This window comes from Ammospiza caudacuta, chromosome 3 (assembly GCF_027887145.1).
Source record: "Ammospiza caudacuta isolate bAmmCau1 chromosome 3, bAmmCau1.pri, whole genome shotgun sequence".
NCBI classification, from domain to species: domain Eukaryota; kingdom Metazoa; phylum Chordata; class Aves; order Passeriformes; family Passerellidae; genus Ammospiza; species Ammospiza caudacuta.
The window spans coordinates 45228239-45245630 of NC_080595.1; the positions used below are offsets into that span (position 1 = coordinate 45228239).

A 17392-nucleotide genomic window follows, 5' to 3' on the forward strand; every position below is an offset into this window, starting at 1 on the left:
ATTGACATCTTTAAAGCATCTGCTTTATGGCTTAATAATTCTCACCTCAGCACCAACATTTGGCAAAGACGGATGAGTTGTTGGTGTGCTGGAGTAGGTAGGATTGAAGAAGGAGGAGCAGATGAAAGAGGAGGACATTTTTTCTTTGTGAAAGTGGATGCTCAGAAATATGGAAGTCACAGAATCACAGAACAGGTCAGCTTGGAAGGGACTACAGGGGCTCATCTGGTCCAACCTCCTTGCTCAAGCAGGGACATCCTAGAGCACATGGCCCAGGACTGTGTCCCTACAGTTCTTGAATATCTCCAGTGAGAGAGATGCCACAACTTCTCTGGGCAATCTGTCCCAGTGCTCATGGTGATAAATAGCAAAACATCACCATGCAACTGCAGCTTCTCCTTACAGCCAGTAAAGGGATGCTCCCAATCAGTTTGGGTGCTTGCTCCTGAAATGCTGAGTTGATTACTCTGTGATACCTGTATTTCTAGATGCAAGACCACTCTGCATGTGAAGACACAAGTAGTGTATTCGAAGAAGGCCAAATCAAGCCTGACAAATTTGGTGGCCCTCTATGACAGAATAACAGCGGAGTGAGATGAAGGGCAAGGGTCTGGTGTCACCTACCTGGACTTGTGCAAAGCATTTGACACTGTCCCACATAACATCCCTGTCTCAAAGATGGAGAGACAAGAATTTTTAATGGATGGATCTCACAGCTGATAAGGAATTGGCTGGATGGCTGCACTGAAAGAGTCATGGTCAATGGCTCCATGTGCTGTGTCCATCTCCAGGGCCCCCAACAGAGGGAGGACATGGAACTGTTGGAGTAGGTCTGGAAGGCGATCAGAGGGCCGGAGCACATCTCCAATGAAGACAGGCTGAGAGAGCTGGGGCTGCTCAGCCTGAAGAAGACTCCAGAGAGACCATATTGTGGCCTTCCTGTAGCTAAAGGGGGCCTTCTAGAGAGCTGGAGAGGGAGTTTTTACAAGGGCATGTAGCAATGGGACAAGGGAGGATGGCTTCAAACTGCAAGAGAGAGGGTTAGATTAGATATTAGGAGGAAAGTCTTTCCTGTGGGGGTTGTGAGGCACTGGAAGAGGGTGCTCAGGGAAGCCATGGATGCCCCTTTCCTGGAAGTGTTCAGGGCCAGGCAGGATGGGTCTCTGAGAAACCTGATCTAGAGAAAAGTGACCCTTCTCGTGACAGGGGGTTGGGACTAGATGATCCTTAAGGTTCCCTTCCAATCCAGATAATTTTATTATTCTAAAATAATGCAGAGTTGGTTGAGGTCATAGAAGTAAAATTTCAGAAAAAAAAAAAAAAGGCCAAAGTGTCAGACTGAGAAGTTCAAATGGAAATAGACTTGCTGTCATAAATGAAGAAAGATAAATACACATCTACATACTAAACAATCCCCAATATCTATGAATGCTAGCTTGGAACTGGTCAGAGGCTTGTTCTGCTTGGGCACACAGAGGTGTGAAAGTAACACATCCCTTATGCACCTTAAGGAATGCTGGCCAGGTTAACATCTTTCCATTATTTTTTGCATGGTGTGTGCATGGTCACACTGATGTGCTGACCACCCTGATGGGACATGCAATAGATAATCCCTGGTCAGGACCAAGACAGCTCAAGCAAAAGCCCTTCCTGAGGGTTAACCCTGCTTCTGGGGAGCAAAGCCCAAGGGGGTTTGGAAGCTCTGCACAGGTTTGGGCTGCAGAAGTCTCTGCCCCTTAGATTGTGTCTAACTCAGTACCAGAGCTTCCCTGCCATCTTATGATAAATGAGAGCATAGGAGAAAACACTTTAATTCAAAAAGCTCAAGTGAATCTGGCTCAATTAAAGTTTTGTAAGTCTTCAAGCTTAAAGCCAGTGAATGTCCACAAGCCAAATACCAAAGCTGCTCTCACCTCAGGTAACCTGTGGTTAATTAGCAATCTGGGTGACTAGTTTAACTAAATCCTTCCTGTGTTTGTAAAGGAGAGTGGTGGGAGATTAGTATTAAATGTATTTCACAATAAATATGGCTAGCAATAAATATAAACTGATTTTAAAAAGACAAGGGCAGACAGCATTCAGAGGAGTTTCATCAGTGATATTCCTGCTCTCTTGACTCCACTTGCCTGTCTGACAACATTTCAAAGGAGCAGTTCACAGATGTTTATTGAATAACTTTAACACAGGCTGTTTATGCCAAGATGCAAAGCATTCTTGGTGAGTGGACTCTGGCCTTTAACTGTTTGTACATTGTTTCTCCACATATCTGCCAAATTATCCACCCTAATTACATCATCTCGGGTGTCTTAGATGCAGAATTAGGCCCAGAGAGAACACATAAGTGGAACAAAGTTCTTTATGCTTGCTCAAAACAAAAAAAAAGCACATCTGACATCACTACACGATATCCTTAACTCATTCACTGACTTCTGGCAGCCTCTATCCTGTCACCCACATGTATAATTAGGGCTTGAATCACCACTGAGAGAAGCTAATGACATCATTCCCAGGGACCACAATGGCTTTCAAGCCCAACTGTTCTATGGATCTGTCTAATTCTGATGCAGTTCTCAGCTTGATTCATATAAACTAACCCCATTAAAAGCTCATTATGTTAATTTTCTCCTTTTTTTTTTAATGTTAGTGACATGTCCTGTTCATCAGCTTCTTCTTTTAGATATATTTTTTAGCCTCAGTTCTCTCTAATTCTGTTCATCAGATTTATCCAGATACCTGGAACCATGGAATGGTACAGCCAAAGAGCTACTTTCCCCTTGTGTGGTACAGCCATGGAGCTGCTTTCCCCTTGTGAATCTCTTCCTCATGATTTTTTTTATTAAGATGGGCAATTTTTGGAGCACAGTACAGATATCAGTAAAATAGGGGATTTTCTTTCCTATTCAAGCATGTGTGTGTGTGTATGTGCAATATTTATTTTCTACTTCATCTGTTTCTGACAAGATAGGGGTAAATGGTATCTTGAATTAACCATGTCAGACTTAGGAATGCTACAAAATGGCATGAAGTTTCATGCAGTTCATGTCTTATAAATCTTCAAAGCCCTACTCTAAAGAAGTTATCTTTCCAATCTTTAAGTGCATCTGGTATTTCTACCTGAGCTTGTTCAGCTTAGATAGAAATACCAGATGCATTTAAAGATTATACATGTGAGGGGAGCACACCTTTCCAAGAAACACACAGTAACCTGAATTTGCCTGAACACCTTTTAAAACTATCCAGCAAATTCAAGTCATTCCTCCTTTGGTGTCCTCACACCTCCCAGCACTGTTCCAACACATGCATGAAAAACAGGAAAAGGAAAATCATAAGAGCTCACCCCTACATTTCATCTGAATAAAATCCAGCTGGTGAATTGACTGCAGTAAAGGTTCACTGTCCAGAGTCAAGTCAAACTCAGCAGACACTTTTGGCTCCAAGGCTCCTTTCACCCACTGTTCCTGAGATACCTGAACACGCTTGATTAAAGCATCTGAAATCTGAAAGAGAGTATCAGGTTTATAATGAAATGGCAGATGCACACTTTAAAAATGACAGAATACCTGTCAGATACAGCACAAAGGAAACAGGATTAAGGCACCAAAACAGATGAGATGGGATCTGGTCATTTTGGGGTGAGGTCCATTTATGTTGCATCCTTTCATCTTGTCTTTTCAAAATAAAGCTCATATTAGGCTAGGAAAGTAAAAACTGCATTTATAAAGCCTGTTAAGATTATGTTGTGTGTCATGCCTTTGAATGGCACATATAATTCTGTACTCTGTTCTCTGATCTGCATGGTCTACTTTTGCTCTCCTGTTTAAAAAGAAGTTGCACAAAGAGAGGCTTAAATGTCTGAGTCTCTCCACTCAGCAGAGATGATTCAGTGGATGAAAGCTAAAGGATTAAAAAATCAAATGGTAAGGAAGGTGTATATTACTCACAGTGAGGGTGATAAATTGTCAGATAGATTTTCACATATATGATGGATTTTCTTCCATTACATCAAAACTGAGCCTAATTTTTAAAGCTTTGCTCTTGCTCAGCCCACAGACAATCAGACTGAAAGTTAAACTGAAATGATCACAACAGACACTTTAGGAAGTTAACTCTTGGCTCTGTGGAAATCAATGAGCTCAGCTGTCCTTGAGTTCAGTCAAGCTGTCATTTGGGTATCAGGAGCCCCTGACAGTGAACTTCCTGTAAGTCACAGAGAGTAGAATTTTTTTCTGGGTATTACAGAGAAAGTTTTCCTTTGTTGCAGAAATTTGGATACTTTTCCTCAGTACTTTTACTGAGGACACTCCTGTCTGAGCCCTTGAACCCACAGCTCCTTATCAGTCTGTGCAGTAGGTGGAGGAGCATCCCACAGCCTCCTGCAGCCTCGGAGCCACTTATTGGGATGCTGGATCCCTTGCCTATGTCTCAGTATCCTGGCTGCAGGAGTAGTTGCTCAAAGTAATGCAGTGCCTGAGTGTCTTGAAAGCATCATTAGATAAACCAGGAAAAAGTAAAAACAAAAATGTTTTTTTGTTTTTTGATTTTTTATAAAGGGGGCTGCAAAAACTGAAACGCCAGAGGTTACAGGGAAAGTAAGCTGAAAAGAAAGTCAAGCATATATCTAGATAGCATGCAGCATGTATCCCCAAAGATTTTGTTTGTCCTGCAGAGTCCAGCCAACAGCCTGTTAAAATCTGTGTAACCTTGAGATTAATCCACACCACACATTCCCCTCACTTGCTTGAGACCAGACATGACAGTAACAGTCTGGAGCGTTAATAGGTTTAGGCTGGCTAATTCTCATCCTGTTTTTTAGGGATGCTCTGACAAACCCCTGACACTTGTGCATTCATGTGCGCAGGTCATTTTGTTTGATGTACCTTTCTTTTTAGGCAATAAATAGAAACCACTAGAGCAAAATAAAGTTATTAATAAACATATAAGAATAAACAAAGCTAAATAATTTATGGAAAAAAACCACGGTTTTGTTTTGTCTCATCAACAGACATTTTCACTGTTTGCACCTAAGAAGCAATATCCTGCAAATTAAGGCAATTATTGGCTAGGCCATATTTTGCAAAGAAAAGGTACCTGGAGCTGCCACAGCTGCAACAATCTCAGCAAAGCAAAGCTACATGCAGCCCCTTCAGAGCCCCTTCAGACTAGACTTCCTTACAGGGAGGTGCTGAAAGGACTCTTTTACACAGGAAAGCAAAGGGGAGAAGCACAAGGGGGAGAAGTACTACTCTGTTGAGTCACTGACCTCTCCAAATTAATCAGAGAGCTCTGTGAGGCCCTGTGTTGGGTTTGTCAAATGAGAATAAAATACTCTGCAAAGAGCTATCATTAACTGCATAGCATATTCTTCTCAGCCCAGAAGGAAGGGCTGGCAAGAGGAAAGACATCAGGAGTGAGGGCAGTGGTGTGACCACTAACTCCCCACCTCAGTCAGGGTGCAGCTGTTAAAGCCATCTCTTTGCTGGGACATTCATGCAGTCACCAGGCTCTCTGTGTTTCTAGACAGTACTTACAGGAGTTAAGGTGAACCTGCCTTGGAGGTGGAAGGGGCTAATTAACAAAGCCACACATTTGTAGACTTATTTTTAATTTATTTTCTTTTTTTTTTTCCCAGAACATTAGGAAGAAAAATACCTGTAAAAACCCCGAGGGATCATTTTCTTTGATAACTTCTAGGCAGTATTCCATGAGCCCTGTTGACTGGCGTAGCTTCAGTGTACAGTGATTTATCTGGTCCCAAACAACCTGGAAAACAAACATCAGTACAGTTCTATGATTGCCTCAGCTTGCAGTGAATTTTATAAAATTATTCCAGAAGAAACAAGGAATGGGAGAGTGTGTTAAATCTATGCTTAATTTAGCTGCCATATGGCCACTGCTGTATCTCCATCAGCTTCACTCACTTGCTCTGTATTGTAAATAGCGATAATTAGCTTGGCAAAATGTTGTGCACAGGGAATCTCAATTTTCAGAGCAGATTAATCTCTCAAAGATTAGGCTTGCTTGGGGCAGAGAGGGCACAGAACATGTCTCTGCATTTGCAGTGTTCACATTTCCAGTCACACTTTCACTAACATCTGAGCTTTTTAAAAGTCCTTCACTGTAGAGGCAAACGGCTGGAGTGGTTTCTCACAGATCATACCCTAAACATTCTCTTCACAATTTATTATTGAATCTGCTCTGCTTAAGAACACATTGCTGGAATAAAGAAATAAAATAGCTGCATTCCATTTTTCCAGATTTTGGCCTTGATTCTGCTGCCACATGGCTGTGGACTAGGTCTAGTAGCACTGTGTTCTGTAGGACAACTTGTGACAGCAATAAACTGCAGGGTTTGCTGTGCTGCCAGCAGAATGTCCTAAGTGCTGGTTCTTGTTAAGCAAGCTGAATGCTGATCTCAGGTGGATTTTGTTAACTGATATGTCAGATAATCCATTTCACTTTTTCCTTCTGTCTTAGATACTTTTAATGTGAATGGCACCATAGTACCTCAAAATCACATTAAGATCACCATTTTAAGAAATGTGTCTATTTAAATATTTCTTAACTGCCACTTCATACAACCATTTTAGATTTCTTCTTGCCATCTCCTTTTACTGTGTTTCTTTAATATGTTTTGATTAGCTCATGTATTTCTGGAGGTGGCTTACCTGAATTTAAAGATTCAAGGAGATATCAAAATCACAACTGTTTACTTGGGTAGAAGGTGCCAAAATCCAAACCACACACAGGTTTCACTGATAAGCACCCCTAAAAGATAGCCCCAAACCATAAGATAAATAAAGATTGATGGCCTGATTCAACAAACTGCTGAAGTATATCCATCATTTAACGTGTGTAGGCACAGTTCCATTAAACTGCTGAACTGGACCAGCTAAAGGAACTTTAGAATTTGGTCACTAGGAGATTTGATTGTCAAGGGGAACCTGACAAACCCCAGCAGGTATCTCTCAGCAGCTGTGCTGGGCTGATGAGAGGAGTGCTCACCTTCAGCTTGTGCTCACGCTCCTTGGTGACCTTTGTGAGCAGTTTTGCCTTCTGCCGCGTTAACGCGTCGACCAAGGCATCGCACTGAGCCACGAGACAGGCTTCGTAGTCCAGCCCGTTCTCCTGCAACCAGGACAGAGTCACACACATCAGAGACAGCACAGTTTGCAGCTTCAGCTATTGCTCATACCTGCTTTCCTGCTCAGAAAAGATTTCCTTTCAAGACCCTCAGCATTTTTTTTGCCCTTCTGATTTCATTACAACTGTACCAGTAATAGCTGCATGCTGTAAAACGAAACAATAACACGCCATGCCACAAATGGTCTTATTCAACACCATGGTTTACTGGCACTTTCCTGATGACAGATGTAGTACAACATGATGTAAATGCTAAATGTAACATACACAGTGCATATATACATAAGAGGATTCTGCTCCAATCTGTTTTAATTATCCCACTGTAGCAACTTTGAAATCACTGGCTCTGTACCACAGCAATTAGAACAGAATTATGGACCAGAATCTGGTCTACTGGCTTATTACAAGGAAATTAATGAGGTACAAAGCCCTAAGGTTTGTGTATTGCTTCGAGTTCTTTTTATAAAATAGCTAGCACTTGGCAGTGGAGCTATGTACTTTTTAAAAAAGAGGCAACTTTCTATTCACATTATGGTAAAATTCTTTGCTAGGCAGAAACCAGCATGAGGTATACAACACTGAGCCTTTAGTAGGCTCTGGGAACAATTTAGCATTACATAAATTCCTGGAACTGCTTCTCTAGTACCCATTCAAAGGAAGACTCTCCCTCACCTCCTCTGCTCCTGAGACTAGAAGGAGAAACCTTTCAAGCTCCTCTTCCAAGGAGATGTTTAGGTGTGCTATCAGCTTTCCTCCCAAATACCCCAATTAAAAAAGGAAAAAACATCATTAAATGTGAGAAGATTTTAAGCATGTACTGAAGGAGAAGCGCCTCTTTGCTAAGACATTGTACTCCTCTAATTCATTATTATCTCAGCTCTTTATCTTTTCTCTTATTTTCTACTCATTTGCTTTGCCTTCTTTATTTTGAGTTCAAAATAAACTCAAAATAAAGAAACGTCCCATTCTCCAGCCGATGGACGCAGGGTCAGTGTTCCCTGGGGAGCCCCAATGCAGCCCTGAACCTGCCGGCCAGATGTGGGCGGGGGTTTATCCAAGGCTGACGAGACACCAGACAGCTCAGCTCCTGCTCACAGGTTTGTCTTAGATTCTTCCTGTCTGCATCTCCCCGTCCTTGGCTGGTGTCACTCCCAGCTCCCCCTTAAGCCCATTCCCATCCCGTCACTCCTGAAGTGCTGCTTTGTGCACAGAGCCTCAATCAGTCGGTGGCTGCTGCAGTGCATCGTTTCTTTCTCTCCTCATTTTCTGCTCTCACATCAAACAGGGCGTTTGGCTATATGCCTCCTTCAAGTGAGAAAGTATGAAATTGTTACAGCAGATGGGAAAATGGGAAAATCAGATCATGACAGCAACAAGGAGAGAAGCAAGGAAGCAACAGGAGCAATGAGGAACAGGCAGTATCTGAAAAGAAAACACAAGAGATATAAAAGTGATCTCAGAGAAGAGAAAGGCATGAAAAAAGAGGGGGAACAACAGATCTGCAAAGCAGGGGAAAGAAAAATAGATTATGAATTTGCAAACTGCCCCAGGTAAGATGAAAGCAAGATTCCTGGTAGCTCTGGCAAACTCAGAGAGGAGATAAAGAATGTGGGTGGCTGCCTGGTCTGCAGTGCATTGAGACAGCATAATAAAATACATATTGCTTGCTCCTTTGTGTGAAAGTATTGCTAAAATACATTTTTGCTGAGGGGTAAATGTCCATATGTGAGTGTGGCAGCAGTCATAAGATCCCTACTGTAAATAACCTGCTCTGAGATATGTGTCTGGCTACAAACCTATGCACAAAGGCTGCATCTGTTCACCCACAAAGTAACAGTACAAGAACAGGTTTTTGTCCAAATGTCAAAAGGCACAGACTGGCTCATGACACATCTAAACCCCTTCCCCTCGAAGAGTGTGGCTGTACCAAACCTGACTACCATGGTATGTGCTATCATCAAAGGTGGCTCGAACACTGCATCAGAGGAGTGCAATTTGTCACAGGAGAAAACCATTCCAGAGAGCTCCTTAAGGGTTAAAGTGCGTGAGTGATCATCTTGGAGCCATGCCCCAGTCTTGTTTTACTTAGGAATACAATATGCAGCTGATTAGTCCTGCTGTTTTGGTTGCTGAAATTTGATGTTTCACTCAGACTCAGGATGAAGATTGCCTCAACATGTGAGGGTCAGATTCACATTTGTGACCAGATTTGGCTCAATGTTAGAGGGTACTGCTGGATAAAATTTCCTCTTCTGAGCTCTCCTCTAGCATTTTAAGCAATAAGCAGCATCAAATAAATGGCTTGGTCTTTTGATCCAACTGTAGCAGCTCCCTTATGCAGAGCAATTTGGCGGTGATTTTATTGAAACACATTAAAGGATTTTACAGCATAGTCATAAATAGTCATAATAGGCCACTTCTAGGTTTCAGGAGGGAAAAATACATTTGTAATGGAGCTAGATGACTCAAGAAAGATTGGTGGTAGACTACTGTTTTGGATGGGTTATCCCATCCTAAAATAGCTGTTCATACCTACGGGAAGAAATGCTCTCTAGAGATGCCTGTCTTTTCTCCTTGGACAGTGAAAGAAATTAAATGAGCAGACTACATAACTATGTGAGCTACATAACTGTTAAATGGGTAAGTCAGCTGAAAGAAACCTCACCCTAAAGCCAAAATACAGCACATTACAAGTCCCAGTCAGTGGCTTTGCACGAGTTTCTTTCAGCTAAATGTCCTTTAATTTTACCAGTCCCTCATTTTGGTGTGCTCCCTTCCCCACGTGGCTGTGGCAGACTGGGACGGTGTCTTGCTAGGCTGCCCTGAGGGAACCCAAGAGCTTGGGCATCTCTTGTGGTACAAATTCATCCTCTGAGGTTTTAGGTGGAGTACTTTAATGAATAAATAATAAACTTTTTTAATTTCTGCTTGGTTTTCCCTTACTAACAAGCACAGGACACAAGTGTCACCTCCTGGACACTGCAGCCCAGACGGGAGTGGCACATTTCCAGGTACACTCCGCAGGGCCAGAAGGACCTTGAGGATCGTCTGACCTCCAGCACTGATGAGTCTAAATTTGATTGAAATCAAGGCTTGTTTCATTTTGGGTTTGTGCCCTCAATTACTGCACTCGCTATGAGCTCTTTTTCTGACTATTAAATCTGGACAATTACAGGCATGAAAATAACTTACGCTCCAATAAACGACACATTGATTTAGCAGCAGTTCCTTTTTTTTTTTTAGGGGAATATTCCTGTATTTTTGAGTGTGTGTAGGACATTCTTACAAGTACTCTAATAGGCAGGCTCACTGGATTTTTGGCAGAAATTAGTGCATTTTTAGGAAATGTAAGATGAAAAGCTAGCAGCACATTTTGAATCTGTTACAATGAGAATTTTTCCTAAATGAGGAATTCAAGCACATGCAGTCAGGGAAGAGCCTAGAAGCATGACTAATGGATTCAATCAAACACTAATCAACACAGCTCAGATGTCCAGAATTGAGTATCAGCTTTTTGCAACAAACAGCAAACAATCTAGAAGCTAAGAGGGGCTTGCAGGCATTATTTGATGAACAATTTTACCTAGCAAATCCATTCAAGAAAGGTCAGATGATTTCAGGAAATATGAGAATAGCATAGGAAACAAAGTCATCAAATAAATTATTCACTCAGTTCTATTGATTACTGTATTATCAAAACAGATATTTTACAGTTACCTGGATCTGCTGCAATAAATTTTTCAGCTGAACCAAAAATTCTTTAGCTTCCTTTGCTTTATCTGATACACCATTTAAAGCCTGAGACAGCTGTGCCTGCAAGGGAGAAAAAAGGAGGAGAAAAAAGAAAAAGTTAGTGATAAAATGCAAATGTTTTTCTTAGTAATCCTTGGATTTGATTATTAATAATGTGCAAAAAGGCTTACATGTATTCCTAATTCCACAAAGTGTTTCTGCTAGAAAAGAACAGTTAAGATTTTTACTGTAGTCAGATTTAATGAGGGTGAAATATGCATGTGGGGGCAGTCAAGTATTGTGTCTGCACGTTCCACTTTATTGCAGCAACTTGGTAAGTCAAACACCTTTTTATAAAACAGCTACCCACGTTTATAAGGAGGTAGTAGTAGTCTTACACTTACACAGTAGCATCTGTCATGCTGAAAAATCCCCAAGTGCTTTCCAAAACGACACTTCTTTTTCACCCAAGTCTGAAATCTTTATAAATGTGGTAGATCCTACCAAACCTGAGATACGCTAGGACTTTAAAGACAAATTTGCCTTCTCAGACTTCACAGTAATGTTCCTTGGGTCTGCAAAAGTTGGAAGAAACCCTTCCTCTAACTTTTGACTGGTAAGGCACATAGAATACGTCTTTTTTAAGTCCACACTCTAGGCCTGACCTTCCCTTTCCTCAGCTAACACCTAAGATCTCTAAGCTGAGCCAGAGGCTTGTCGATGAACTTCGAGGACAGGAAGGAAAGAGCGGTTTTGCCCCTGGCAGACCCCGTGATGCATTTTGGGGTCCCGGTGTCCTGAGCTGGAGGATGACTGTCACAGTCATTAACTCCCAGTCAACCCCAAATTTGTGCAGGATTTTCTGCTCCAGATGGATCCCTGAAAGTCCAGGAGTCCCAAGAGGATTCACTAAGTGTACTCAAAGAACTAGCTGGTGCCATTGCATGGTTCTGCACCTGGGATGGAGCAACCCTGGATGTATGTAAGACAGGGGAACAAGAGGCTGGAAAGTGGCCCCTTGAAAGCACATTAGTGCTAAAATCTAAATGTGAATATGCTTTACAGAATTCATTCCTTACAAATGTAAAGGGAAGACACATTACTGTGCCTATTTCTCAATATCTGAATCTCTGCTATTTTCTTAGACAAACCCTTTTAAATGCACAAAAAACTGAAATGATGTTGTTTGATATTAACACTACGGGAGGCCACAGAAGCAAATTCCAGGTTCATGGAAAAATCTCTGTTTCCTGCGAGACCAGACAATCTTGAGGTCAGCCCTGCACAGGCTGATCACGTTTGCCAAAGTTTGAAGTTTTTGATCACACTTTCTGTTCTATTCACAGGGCACATCTGAGCCTTTGATTTGTCAAGATGACACAGAACAAGGTTAAAGCAGCACTTGACAAAGCAGCTGGAGCCCAAGCAAGAAAGAATAGGTGGCAGAAGCATTATATTCTCAGTCATTGACTGTCCTGACCAAATTGTCCCAGGGAGGAAAGGGTTCCTTTCTTTCAAATAAAAACCAATGGTTGGTCCCAACAAAAGTAAAACTTCCACTTTCCCAACATCTGCCCCAGCTCTCAAATTACCTCAAAGTTCATTTCTCCACATCAGAAGAGACAAAGGCAGCATGTGGGCATCACAGCAGCTGTGGAAAACCACCACAGATGAACTGTAAGCAGCATATATACCAATGGCAATCAGCACAGTCACTCCTGGCACACTCCCATCACTGAGAGCTGCAACAGAAACTCAGCCATGTCACTGTCTAAAGGGCTCATAAGCAAATTGATCTGCTCATTAAAACCTGTGGTTGCATTAACTTGACTGCAGCATGAGGCCCAGTAGAAGGCCAGATTTCCATTTGTGAAACCCACTTAGAGATAATAGCCTTGTTTTTCCAAGCATTTGTAAAAGATACCTTGCAAATCAGAGGAACTTAGTCATGCACTTCTCATTAAAATCAAGTGGAGCTACATGACTAAGCCCCCAGTAAACCAACCAAGCCATAAAAACTGCCCTGTACGCCCAGAGCAATCTTTCATACCACAGAAATATTTATTGTAAACCAGACTGAGATGTAACAAGCTCCATTGACCGGGACAATTAATACTCCTGACAAATGGTATTCCACCTGGTGTTATCCTCACTTTCATACCTGGTCTTGCAACCCATAATGTGAGGGCTGGAGATGGAGACCAAGTTTCTATTTCCACCAATTGCAGGAACACAGAGATCACAAGGGTAAGTAATTGAACCCAGATGGGCAGGGAAGACTGCTGCTTTCAGAAAATGAACCAGATAATGGCCATGTCCTTTTTCAACCAAACAGTTCATGCTCATTTAGCTTGCCTTCCCTCCATCTCCAGCAGCAGATTGACTATTGATTAGATAAGCTTGTCCTGGTGTTGAATTCTCATAGAACCCACATGTTTTTGGGAACACAAGGCTTTAGGTCAGGAAATAAAAGCAGGCATGAGGATTCCCACACTTGCCTGCCTGCCTGCCCTTCACAGACAGATCCAGCTGTGGATGTTTTCAGCATTTTGGTACATATGTATAGTTAACCCTTTAGAATGGGCAGAGCTGAAAGGTGTCCCCCATCATTCCTCACATTCACAGGTCTGAATTCCCACCTAAAAGTGATTACACTACCACTGTACTTGCTAAGAAAACATGAAAGGATTAAACTTCAACAGAAGACTAAGGGTTTTTCTTAATAACTTTGATCTGCTGGTCCAGATGCACTTTTTAGGCAAGTGAATATAATCAAGTCCAGCTAAACCAGGGGATTTTCAAATATTTGTGCCACTGGAGCCTTGTTGTCATTTTACACCAATTTTACTTTGTCTGTAGAAGAAGTTACACACAGCAGCGCAATGGAGAACCTGCACCACTAACAGGGGCCAACCAGTCCAGTCCAGCTTTGGTATCAGCAGTACGGCTGAGAGTGAGGGCACATTTCCCTGCATGGCCTGCAGCACTGCCTGGACAAGCTTTTACACTCTGCAATTTGCCACTAGGTCACTGTAATAAGGCCCAGACAAAGGAGGAGCCAAACAAAGGGCTAACACAAGGAAGGCTCCTTGGGCTAAGAACAAACCTTTCAGCTGCCTCTACCAGCCATGCCCAGAGCATCTGCAGAGAACACATAAGCCTTAAATTACCTTTGGCATGCCAGTCAATGTAAGTAATTTATGGTTTGGACAAAGTAACTGCAGGTAATAAACTTGTAGAAATTGCTGTATCAGAAAACTATTTCTAAGCAGAAGTATCTAATTCCAAAACAATTTATCTGAATGAATGTGAGATGATGATTTAGGCTGCCTGGCTACACAGTTCCATTATATTTATTTGGTGACAAGCACATTTTTCTGGGAAATATAATATTCACAAGAGCATAATTTCAGAGCCCCCAAATTACTTAATTTTGAGGGTATCTTTTCACTAGAATTTTGACATTGATTGAATATGCAAATCAAGAAAAAAATAATGTTCTGTGATACCTCAGTCACAGAAAAAAATGCAGTAAAAATACCAGCCAAAAGAGTTTTTACAATATTTGACAGTAGGAAAGAGACAAAATTATTGATTCTGAACTTTGATCAGACTGGACTGTCATGTTCCAAAAGGCATCAAACAGTTTTAACTCAAGGTAGACCACAGTACATCACAAGCTGGTCTGTCATGGCCTCCAAAACATCAGCCACCTTTGAACTGTGAACCCAGACCCTGCTCATCAAAACAACTCTGCTCAGAAGTGGATTCTGACACTGGGGTATGAACAGCAGCTGCAAACAGTTTACTCTGCAAGAGAACTGCTCTGCACAAGCACTCATCATGTTAGGGAGGAATGATGGCTGAGCTGCTGGCAGAACATTCAAACTGAAACACCTCCAGAAGAGGTTTGTCTTTCTTCTTGGATGGATCAACAAAGCAGATCACCCCAAGGGGCATCTTGTTTGGATCTTACAATAGAGAGTAGTTTTTTTGTCTTGCCAAATACCTCAGCCTGTCTTGTGCTGAGCCATTCCATGGCTGAGGGGTGATGACACCAGTCTTGATTTTGACCTTTCCTGCAGTGTCTGAAAGGATCTCTGTGCTTTCTTCACTGCTAACTGCAAGCAGAGAGTGAAAAGAAGGGAATCCTGCAGCCAGCAGAGCTGGTCAAGTGGTCTTTGCACAGCTGTGAGAGAAGTCCTTTAACCCCAATACAGCAGGAAGCTCCAAAGGATTGTCCTCAGCTCTCAGGTATTGAAGTCTCCTCTCTAAGTTCATATATATGAGCTAATCCTTTCTCCAGGGTCCATCACTCTCAGCAAGACAGAACTAACTTCATACATTTTTTCAACTTCTAAGGGCACGTCTTGCTCTTTATTCACATTGTTGCAAAGCCTTATTTTTAGCAAGGAAAGCACGATCAAGTGACCCACCAGCTCTCCCAGATCTCATGAAACCCCTGCGTAGCCAAGCAAATGGCTCTGACCCCTCCACAAAGGAATCCAGGGAGGGGTAGGGAGCATCACGTGCAGGGAAGCAAGAATCAGACAGTGACAATATATGAATCAGAAAGAACTTTACTTGTCCCTAGTCCCCATCTACAATTCCTCAGTTATCTTTATATCATGAAAATCCCTCCAGCCATTACTCCTGGCTTCTTTGGGAACCGAGTGGGAGGAGATCTCTCTAAGGCTCAGGAGAACACCCAGTGTCAATGATCATCATGCTTTCTTGTCTACAACATTTGGGTGGCTGTGGGCCACTCTCCCTCGTGGACATACAGTTGTGGCAGCTTGCACAGAGTCTTGGATGAAAGGGAGGCGGTGAAAGGAAGGAACAACCACCCTGCTCCTTACAGGTAGCTGCTGCCACTGAGAGCATGGGAAGGCTGAGGACAGGATGCCCAAGGATGCTGTGGAAGGCAAACAAGTTGGTGAGATGGACTTGCTAATTCCAGCTATCTGCCTGAGACCTGGTGGAACCTCAGTGGTCAAGGTGAGGCCAACACGAGAGGGACTCTGGGTTTTCCAACCCTGAGCAGAGACTGCGGGGTCAGCAGGAAGTCAGCAAGGGCCAAAATCCTAAGAGCACCATTCCAAAGGGAGAAAAGTCTGAGAGAATGATGGGCATGAAGGACCTCATGTCTCACAAACTGCAACCCGTTTTTGGGGCATTGGGATGAGCAGACCGCAGCGCTGAGCATCACCCCAGCTCTGGGCATCACCCGGCTGGCTGCCAGGACTCACCTTGTGCTGCTTCCACATGGCTCCCAGGGCCTTCACGTCGTGCTTGTTGTGCTTGCCCTCCTCCAAGCACTGGTAGCAGACGGGGCTGCGGCAGCTCACGCAGTACATGCTGTAGTTCTCCAGGTCGTGCTCGGCGCACGTCGGCAGCTTGCGGCCGCCGCCCGCCCCCTTGCCTCCGCTGCCGTCCCCGCCGCCGCCGGGGGCGCCCGGGTGTGCGGGCGGCGGGGCCAGGCGGTGCTTGGCGAAGGGCCCGCGGGCCGGGTGGCAGCGGAGCTGGCATGCGGCGCAGTAGAGCACCTCGCACTGCTCGCACAGCACGGCGGCCGGCTCGGGCGGGCTGCGGTCGCACAGCTGGCACTTGGCGGCGGCGGCGGCGGCGGCGCGGCCCTGCTGGTAGCGCTGCACGATGGCCTCCAGCAGCCGGTTCCGCTGGAAGCCGCGCAGCCCGCGCTGGTCCAGGGACGCGCTCCGGTGGCACTGCGGGCAGGTGAGGGAGGAGCTGGCGGGGCCGGCGCCCCGCGGAGCCGCCGCCGCCCCTGGGGGCGCGGGCACCAGCGGTAGCACCCGCACGCCGTTCGGGGACTTCAGGCTGGGCGTGTAGGAGCCGTAGCCGCTGTCGGTCTCGCTGTGCAGGCTCAGCTTGTCCGCGTGGTCCCCGCCGCCGCCGCCCGCCGCGCTTTCCGAGTCCAGGCAGGCGGCGGAGCCCGCGGCCGCTCCCGGCCCCGCTCCCGGCCCCGCTCCCGGCCCCGCTCCCGGCCCGGCGGCGGGCGGCGCGGGGCCCCGAGAGTGGAGCAGGGGCGGCAGGTGCTGCTCGCTCTCCGGGGTCTGCACGGCGATGGTGCGGGCGCAGGGCAGGCAGACATTGTGCGAGCAGGGCAGGATGATGGGCTCCCGGAACAGCGAGCCGCACACCGGGCACTTGAGCTCCTCTTCCATGGCCGCGGCGCGGCTTTGTGCGCGGCTCCTCAGGCGGGCGGCGCGGGGTGGCCGCCGGCTGCCCCCATCCCCCGCGGCGCCCCCTCGGCCGCCTCGCTCCGCTCCGGGCGCCGCGGCGAGGCCGGCCGGGCTCCGGGCGCCGCCGCCCCGCGCCGTTCAGCACCCGCCGAGCGCAGACAGCTCCGCACGGCCCGGCCCGAGCCCGGGAGCCGCCCCGCGGCCGCGGTGTGCCCGGTGCACGGATACGCTGCCCGCCGGCCGCGGCGCGGGCACGGAGCGCCGTGGGACTGTTTCAGCGGTGGTGGCATAGAGTAATAATATATGGGGAAGGGAGG

At 45.0% G+C, this 17392-nt stretch overlaps 1 protein-coding gene across 3 annotated transcripts in view; it reads right to left on the reverse strand.

The window, feature by feature from the left end:
• Nucleotides 1-17057, reverse strand: part of TRIM67 (tripartite motif containing 67) — a 34025-nt gene extending 16968 nt beyond the window's left edge. Inside the window, exons 1-6 of one of the 3 annotated variants that reach the window (XM_058801949.1) lie at nt 16937-17057; nt 16122-16870; nt 10858-10953; nt 7003-7125; nt 5650-5760; nt 3338-3497 (exon numbers count right to left, since the gene is read on the reverse strand). In XM_058801949.1, the coding sequence (XP_058657932.1) occupies nt 3338-3497; nt 5650-5760; nt 7003-7125; nt 10858-10953; nt 16122-16870; nt 16937-17057 (1360 nt within the window). Of the gene's footprint in view, nt 1-3337; nt 3498-5649; nt 5761-7002; nt 7126-10857; nt 10954-16121 lie in introns of all 3 variants that reach the window. The other 2 variants (XM_058801947.1, XM_058801946.1) reach the window with 2 other exon arrangements.
• Nucleotides 17058-17392: the final 335 nt, after the last annotated feature.